The sequence below is a fragment of the Halyomorpha halys genome, unplaced genomic scaffold (assembly GCF_000696795.3).
Source record: "Halyomorpha halys isolate HHAL.00 unplaced genomic scaffold, Hhal_1.1 Scaffold1207.1, whole genome shotgun sequence".
NCBI lineage: Eukaryota > Metazoa > Arthropoda > Insecta > Hemiptera > Pentatomidae > Halyomorpha > Halyomorpha halys.
In genome coordinates, this window is record NW_027105149.1 from 1 (window position 1) to 9,798 (window position 9,798).

The 9,798-nt window shown below is 32.4% G+C and overlaps 1 protein-coding gene across 3 annotated transcripts in view; it reads left to right on the forward strand.

Moving 5' to 3' along the window:
• Positions 1–182: 182 nt before the first annotated feature.
• Positions 183–9,798, forward strand: part of LOC136796109 (diuretic hormone receptor-like) — a gene marked incomplete at its 5' end in the record, with an annotated part of 14,907 nt that continues 5,291 nt past the window's right edge. For all 3 annotated transcript variants that reach the window (XM_067048846.1, XM_067048854.1, XM_067048850.1), the window contains 2 exon segments: positions 183–274; positions 7,115–7,222. In XM_067048846.1, the coding sequence (XP_066904947.1) occupies positions 183–274; positions 7,115–7,222 (200 nt within the window).

The following is a 9,798-nucleotide window of genomic DNA, read 5'->3' on the forward strand; positions in this document are numbered from 1 at the left end:
CTTTTCAGGTACGATTTTTATTAATAGTCCATAATTTTCAAGTAGTAAGTTAATTTAACTAAATATCTAACAATCCAGAGTCCTTCAAGAATGATACATTTTTATTTAGTATAAGCTCGTTCTATGACGCCACCTAAAATTAAAAGGGAGAAAAACATTAAAATATCTTTTCAATTTTCCAGGATCGCCTATACCCGTCATCATAGTGTGGATAATCGCGAGGACAACCGTCCAAGACCCTAACGCAGTTACTATTATGGGAGTTCCAGAAACGGTAAGTTTATTACAAAATATTTCTTCTAGCGAGGAATCAATTACAGTTACATAGTTTTTCAATTGTCATTGATATCTTTCATTTATTTATTCCTACCTACCCTGCCTCACAAGTTTTTGCAGCAGCTTGATGTTACAAACGTATGTGTAATATGTGATATGTAATAAAAAACAATTTATAATTTTTTAAAAACATTCAAATTCAATTTTATTTTAGTTCTTCTCCTTCTCTCTTCTCTCTCATATATTGTCCTCCTTCTGAACTCAACATTTCCTCTGGTTTACAAAAGCTTTGTTTTGTTCACTGACCAGCTGAGAGAAATTTTCCGTGAGGACGTAGAGCCCGGTTTCCCTCAGTAATTAAACCATTAATCTAAAAGGTGGTGCAGAATAGAATTTTGTGTTCAGTAGTTTCGGAGACACTGCAGTCATGCATCCATCTCATGGCGGTCAAGCATTCATCGAAAGCGCTCCTGCTTCGTTAGAAATTTGGAATACATATGTTCTTCACTATAAAATAAAATTCTAGGAGTAAAAAACAGTAATGAGGCGTACTCATTGAATTTATCCGAATGGCTTCGTGGACTGGAGCTCTTCAAACAAAAAAAAAAAAAGGTAGATTTGTTTTTATGGCTGATTTTTCAACTGATAATTCATCAATATAGTATAAATAATTTTTATTTTATAATTACTTCAATATAACTACCAAAAGACATATAATTGTGTAAAACCATGGTTTAGCTCTTTTAAAATATATTTAAAGCTATAATTTATTATAACATACAATTAATCAATTTTCAAAAATAATTTTTACATACTTTCTTTGACTTTATTTTAGCATAGCAGTTAAAATAATGGATGAAACCAGAATGAAATATGTTTTTCTTTTGATTTGTCTTATTGAATTTTAAGTGTAAAGAATCGAAGCTAATCTTTTGCATTCAATGCCGCTAGATAGTATAGATTCTGATAAAAATAATATCTACTTCTATATTAAATAATATAAATATAAAATCTGAATTTTTACGAACTGAACAACTTCAGGGCAGACTAAAGCTCTGTAGAAAACGTCCTAAAGCACTATTGGAAAGTGCTAATTTTATATATATTACAGCTATACTTCGTTGTCAAGTTCTTAGGCTAGAACATATAACGCAATCATAAAGACCCTATTCTTTGATTTTAGGCTTAAAAGAAATAATGATGTAATCACAAATATAATAAAATTATTGCCAACTTACGGCAGCTCAACTCTTCTGAAGAAAGTGTGAGGGCGGGTATCTTGGCAGAGAAGAAATTTTAAAGATGGCGATGGTAGAATCGAATACCTTTGATTAGATTACACGAAGCAAGGCGAATTGCCATCTTAAGGCCTCAGAGATTTAATTAATTCAGCAGGGTTGGAAGAGAGGGGAGTAAGTGGACGCCATCTCCTATCGATACCCCGTTCATTCCATAGAAAGTGGTCATATCGATCGTGAAACTATATTATAATCAATATAATTAAAATCATTATTATAATATTTTGTAGTTGGATACCGAAATATTAAAATATTTTATTATAAATTTAAAGTTTGTTAGTAATATGAATTATATTTTACTTTTTCTGAGTGAAATCACCCTTTCATTTATTTTAACATCAGAACGACGTTACAGGCATTTTGCCAACCATCCAGTTCATTGATTTACTTAAAAAATAATGCACAATAGTTCTTAACAATTTACAATGCATTTCAAATAAATAAGTCTGAATTAATTTTAAGTCATTTAAATATAAACTACGTATTTACATACCTAGCTTCAGAATTATATCCAGTTACAAATTATTTTTTGAGATTAGGCCAAAAATGGAATACTGATAATTCTTTTTTTTTCTTACCTTAATTTATATAATGAACCCATGTCAACCCACATTAAAACATCATGTCATATTCAACCCTTGAATATAAGTTGAAATTTTCATTGTACTGAAAATAATTCAGAGAAGATGGGCATAATACAAAAATGGATGTTAATGTTGAGGTAACATTTAAAAAATAATTAATAGTAAAATTTAGCATCACAATTAATTAAAGTATTTTGAGATAGTTAAGACGAATAAGAAAATATTTATGATAAGTAAAAAAAAAATCTTAACTTGTTTCAAATTCACTTTATATTTTTTATAAAGCTGTTGATTGTGCACTATTTTTTTTTATTTTAGTAGAGAAATGATTGGGATAGTGGGAAAACCACCCAAAACGTTGTTCAGACATTAAAATAAATTATGGATATGACAAATCTTCCAGTAATTGAAAAGGAAACTATTCAAATCAAAATAGTTAATTTTAAAAATTCAAAAATCATAACGTGAACTGTATTTACTTTATTTTATTTTTAAAGTGAAATAAATTTGTGTTCTTATTTGTCTACATACGCCGTCTGGTACATTATTAGTCTATCGATTATATAATCGTGGTTAAATTAACTTTTTATTACTTTTGGTTATTTTTGTGACCAAAGGCTCATGAAATGAATTTCCTTGGATAGTATGGGTTCGATGGAATATTAAAAATTAATTAAATTAAATCTGTACTGCTACAACCCTTTTTGGGTCAGGGGTGCAGTACATTGTAAGGAAGTGCTGTTACTACAACAACAGTTCTGCAAAGAGGTGATTTGGTCAGAATCACGCTAAACCCACAGATTTTTATCCAATTAAGCTACCCACTTTATGAAGCGATTGGACCCCATAGAGCTCCCGAACCCACAGAGCTGACTCAACGGCTACAGGTAACTGATAATTATTATCTTCCACAGCCGGATTGGAACCAGGGTCCTTGGAGTTAGTAGCCCATTCCCTTACCAATGAGCTATCCACCCCCTGATGTAATATTAATATATAATAATTTCCGAAAAAACACCCTACCTTTTTTTTCCTATAGTATCAACACGTATTTGGCTGAACATTTAACAAATCAATTTTTTTTTTTTTTCCAGTTTAAATAGGATTTAGGGGAAATCGGGGAGACTATAAACAAAAACGAATGGAAGGAGAATGTCTGAGAGGGAGAAACCGCTTATAGAACTTGAACAAGTTTTAACAAAGATTTATTAAGCAGAGGTGGAGAGTGGCCAAGGCTATAATTTTGAATTATTGTTCAAAGAAAAAAAATTGTTAAAGTCCAAACTAAGTGAATACTTTTAGGACTTAAATTAGCAAAGTTATTTTTTAGATCTATTATTATTGATGTCAGATTTTGGAGAGATCAGTGGATTATAGAGATTTGGATAAATTTTTTTCAATCCTTCAAATCTTCTGAAATAGCACCAATTTTAACATTTTATAATAGAGCGTTATTAGTTTCAAAATACTTGGATAATTTTTAAAATATTTTATCTACAGTCTATGAATAAAATTAATAATAAATGACAAAATGAACAGTTGCTATGACTTGTACCTTGGGCTATGACTTTACCTTAGGACTTATAATTAAAATCGATAGGCAAATAAAACAAGCGATATGAAAAACTTTATTATATTTCTTAACAGGAATCCATTTATATTGAATTTTGTTTAAATGTCAAAAGAATAAAGCAGTCGATAAAGGGTGTAAATGGATTTCTGAAAAGAAATTAATATTTTTTTAATAAATAAAACCCTCTGGAACTTAGTTGGAGGATTACAACTAATTATTTATATTTAAATATGTGAAAAACTTTGTTTAATGATAAGTCAGAACACAGTAAAAAAATTAATACAGCGTCTCTACCCCATTTGATATATCTTATCTCTATGGTCTATTTATTAAGGATTAATGCATCTCAAATCCTGAAAAATAAACAAGGAAGTTGTTTGAATAATAGAGGACGCTGTCATGGGCGTAGCCAGGATTTCGCTAAGGGGGAGCAGGTCTCAGCCCATCACACAAACACACGCATACAAATATATACATACATACATACATATAGTCCATTCTGAAACGTTGGGTGAAAGAAAGATATCTTATTCCGCGTTCCAAGAGATCCTCCACCATTTTATTTCTGCTTTCTAAAATTCAATCATTACTTTTTAATGCTAAACTCATTTTACTCTAATCTCTTACTATCCACCTAATTTAGGCTACATTGGAGGACACATTTTCGAAATATATGTGTACTGAGGGAAATACACGTGCCCTTAAGAATGCGAAGACGAAAGTAGCAGAGGGAATCTGGTGACATCAACGTGGAAACGACTTATCAATCAACCCTTATAATCGGACTAATGGTTCGATCGATAAACCCCAAACACAAATTTGACAGCAGAAAGAACCTACCAAATTTTTTCATATCTATTAAATAATAAATTCGATTCTGTGGACATAAATTATTTTCATTGAATACGACGCTTCCCTATGTTTGGTGCTGAGGAAGCAAAATGCGTACTAATATCCACACATTGTGCTTTATGATTTATGTTTTGAATTTGTTTTAATTAATTAATTACTACAGTAATCACTCATAATTTCTCATTGTTGTTCCAAATCTTACTAACCATGGAATGGAGCCAAATACCTCCAGAGATAGGTAATAAGGAACTGACGTACAAAGCCGCAGTTAGCAGTTAGACTGGCGGTCCTATCCTAATCCAATTTGCGGGATTTGGTCGACTCTATTAGCATATCTATTGCCCTGTTGAGTCGACTCCTATATCGATTAGTAACGATTATCCTATACTATCATACAATTAGATAATATATCCACACAATATGCCGAGTGAGGTAGCTCAGTGAGGTAGGTGCTGTGCTACTAACTTCCGAGCCCGTATTTGAATCCAGTTGTGGCAGATAAATATTTTTTTCTGTTATTGTAGCCATAAATCAATCCTGTTGATTCGAGAGCCACCCAGCCTCTACAAAATGGTTACCCTTAATTGGAGGAAGAACCTGTTGAACGTGATCTTGAACAAATCACCTCCTTGCATAACCTTTGTTTAAGAACAGCACTTCCTTACAAAATACCGAACTCCTAACTCTAGATGGTTCTTAGCGGTACATTATTTTTTTTTCTTTTCAATACAATATAATAAAATACTAATTTCGTCCAAGTTGTGTTAAATGCTCAATTTTTTTTTAATCCTGATCCACTTACAACCTATTCTTTTTATATATTTCGAATAAAAAAAATTATATTCTTATCCTATCAGATGTATAACGATCATTATCAATCTGGATGTTATATCAGTCGAGGAACTTGTAAGAAATCTAGGCTCAAATAGTTTGGGTATGTCTCCAGAATGTCAAAAACACTATGAAAAAGTCAGATATGATGTTGAAACAGAAGAAAGAAGATGGAAGGAAAGACCTTGGAAGCCTTGAGAGGAAGGATTCAACGAAAGCTTGAATAACAGACACGTATAAACTGGTCTATTTGGCCGTGGGAAGGTCCGTAATCACAATAATAAATTTGGATAATAAATGAGATTTTTAAAGTATTATTCATTGAATAAGAAGAATATACTCTTATTTGATAACTACAATTGTTAAAATAAAGTTTCTTAAAAAGTTAAAATCATTATTTTTTTAATACAAGAATGAAAACTAATTTTAACAACCTATGTATGGAAAATCTTCTTATGAATGTATTTTAGGGACACATTTCAATCCGTAATCATTTTCTTACTCTATAGAATTAATTAACAAATTATTTATCGATAGACCTAAATTCGTCTGTTTTTTTTTTGTTTTGTGACTTGAGCAATGCTTGTTAATGATTTCCAGAATCTATTCTTAATAAAGAATTTTTTTTCTGCCCCGGGTGTAACGCAGAAGCTGATGCTTAACCCTGGTCGCGTTATTATTTTCTATTTAAGCATCTTAAAGTCATAAGAAGAAGGAAGGGGAGAGAGGAATATTACCAAGAGTATTCTTTACCTACTAGCGGACTGCTGCGGGCTAATAACCACTGGTCGAGAGATATTGATTAAAGAGATTGTTGACTTAATATTTTGACTGACAGTAAAAAGTTTAGGCACAAACTGAAAGTAACTAACAGTCACGAAAGTACATACTAAAAGAAACGGTCACTCTACCTGTTAAAGTAAGAATTATACAAAATAAATTATAAAAAAAGAAAGTGTTAAAGAAATAAAGAAATAAAAATTCTGAAATCTGTAGTAGAAAATGTAAATGGTGAGTAATGGATTTATTTATGTTTTTGTTTTTTTCATAATTTATTTTGTATAATTCTTACTTCTTTAATATAATATTTCATCTTCTATAGTTATTAATCAACTACTTTCTACTTTATTCTTTGTTATGTATATTTCCAAGTTTGTTTGTTTATTATTTTCCTTTATTTTTTATGTTTCTCTGAGTAATGGTTATTATCTCATTTTTTTTCTTTTTAGCTCAGATGAAGGCCTGAAATTCGGATCGAAACGTCAGCACAAATAAATAAATTTTTGTTTATTTGCTGACCGCAACCCCGACCATCTTCTCTTCAAATTCATCTTTAGTTGCTTTTAAAACCCTTAAACACGAATTCTTATATAAATAAAAGTTAGAAATTTTATACTTTGATAAGGGAGAAAAAGCAGTTTCAAATAAAGGAAAAATTCGCATACGTTTTATTTTAAATCTTTTAATATGTGCTAAAAAATTAAATGATAAAGAAAATTGTATCAATTATAAAATCTATAAATTATCTTTCAACATCAGTCTTACGTTCATCAACACTCATTAAAAAAACAACTCACCCGAATAGACAACACTTGTTGATAGTCGCTTATAATTTAGTGAAAAGCATTGGTTGTTACTTTATTCTTGCAGCAAAAAACTTTAAAAACGAAATTTTATAATCAATATAATTTTACTTTCAGATGAACCAGTGCACAATGATGTACACCAGCATGACAGATTGGATCTACATCATTCCAGTTCTTGTCGTCCTCGTGGTGAACTTGCTGTTCCTCTGTATGATCATGTGGGTGAGTATTATCGATCTGGTCCATCTCCAATATCGATTGTAGAGAGCACAGTCCTTTCCAAAACTTCACCGCTACCACTCCTAGTGATGTCCCGACTGAGAGCTGGTGACTGTTTACGCGCTTGATGGATAGCCTCTGATTTAGCAAGCATAGCACAGATCCACATTAATCTCTTCCCTCAGAAAACAGTTTTTTTTTTCTAGCCTAATGAGGAGGAGGGAAGAGGAAGGGCCTAAAATTAATTATAGCACTAGGAGCAGAGTATTTAAAAATGGATCAAAAGAAATTCTGAGAAAATAAAAACAAAAATAGACTCCTATATCTTCGCGTCAGCTGTAATGTATCAAATGTGAAAACGCTTAATTTATATTCGTCATACATTAATTGCAAAAGGAACTACTTTCTTATTAAAGTGATTTTCTTAGTTTAATTATGTAAACTACTGAGAAAGCCTTTTAAAGAATCTTTAAATTTATTTTCACCTCCCCCTGCCTTATAAGCAATACAGGTGTGCAGCAGCAGTTCGATGTTACATATCCATCATCAAACAACAGATAATAAATCAATTTACAATTTTAATGATTTATGTACAGTTTTCTTTTAGGTTTCATTAGTTTTCAGTCTTCTGCGCCTCTTCCGTCCGCAGGCATTTCACGGGCAGGTCTTCTTCTTTGATGAAGATTGAAGTGGCTTGGTCCAATAATTCCGGTTTCCCTCAGCAGTCTGGCCCGTAATGCATCAAAGGCGGTATACTCTATGATGATGTGCACGGTAGTCTCCGGAACACCACAACTAGGGCTTAGGGGGTCGATATCCATCCTATGGCCATGAAGCTTGGGTCGAAATCCTCCATGCCCCGTGAGAAATTGAGGGAGCCAGTAGTCTGGGAGGACCCGCTTTGCTTCTATCCGTGACCGAACGGAGGGGAAATATTTTCTTAAGGTAGCACCTTTTGGGCTTGTCATCCAACGCCAGATCCACTCTTCGGTGGTATCCTCCCGGAGAATGGTTTTCCATTTAGTTGGGCTCTCGTCAACCCTCACCTGAAGATTTACTGGCAGACCTGCTGTGCCCTCTCTCTTGAATCTAAACATCATCACTTCTTCCTGCAGGAGAAGGTAGAGTAGTACTCCTCCCGCTAAAACTTGCACCGCCTCATGTGAGACACTCCAGTATGCCTTGGTGACTCTAAGTAAAGCCGTCCGTTGGATTGTCTCCAATCTTCTCTTCTGCCATTGCGAGAGATTCCGGTTGCAGGAGGAGGAGGCATATCTCAGAATACCCACGACCACTTCTTTATATATGGTCATTGTCGCAGGGTATCTGAGGCCCCAGAAGGCCCCCACCACACGACTAAGGTCGTTCAAGGATTGAGCCACCCTATTTCCCAAGAATCCAAGTGAGGAGTCACATTAAATCCTCTTCCAAATCTCGCGCCTAGGTAAGTGACTACCTCACTCTTATGTCAACATTTTCAAAGCAACAAGAGTATATAACACCAGGGAGCGTCTCATGAGGCACAAAAACTTTCCTATATTAATTATGATGATGGTTAGTTACACTTTGTAGTTTTTCGTGCTTATTCGAAAGGTGAAATGCTTTTGTTGGTAGGAGTAACGTAAAAAAAAAAAAATTTCTTCTTTTTAATTTCTATTCTGTCTTAGGGTCAGTGCCCTTTTTGAAATTAAACATTTTTACCGACGTTCCACAACACAAGAGAAGGAAATTATACGGGAGTAAATTGATTTCGTGACGCGAGTGAACGCTCGAATGAAACGGTTGTGGTGGTAGAAAACACTCGATGTGTTTTGCATTTAAATTAAAATATCTCTAAAACTAAAATTGAAGCTGAAGTGAGGGAAATTTTCAGTATTTCATCCTCTTTGCAAGGAGCTATAGTTCTAAATTGTATCATGACACTATACCCAGATAGAGAGGCGAAAAGTGGAAACAATAGCGCCAGAAATGAAATGATAAAGAGTTTTTGAAAATTTGAAAAAATTGTCAATAATGTAGTATTTAGTATTTTCCAACATTTTTTTCAATAGTTCTTAATTTTCAAAGAAACAGGTTTTAAATCACTTAACCTATCACTTAAACTAGGAGAAGAAGAAATTTACCTCTAATTCCAATTATATTAAGTGGAGATTTAAATATAAATTCTGCTGACTAAGAATCTAAACCTTAATAGATTTTCTACCGATAAATAAATTTTAAGAATGGTAAACTCACAAGAAAGTACTACAAGAGGTGGTATAATGATTGATAAGAATTTGCAAGACATATTGAAAACATTCAATCAAATGTCTTCATTTCTTATTTTAGCTATCATAAGCCAATCATATCAACATTTACTATTAGTGCTAATGATAATGTAACCTATAATTTCAGGAATGAATTGAATAATTAAATAAAACACTATTTAATAATTATAATTAAAGAAGAAAAGAAATAAAATAAACATGTTATCGTATATTTATTTAATAATTATAATTAAAGAAATAACTTTAACCCTAAATTGTATTCGATTCCTTACCTGATCATTTCGAATCGAAAAATTGCAGAAGCATCAATGA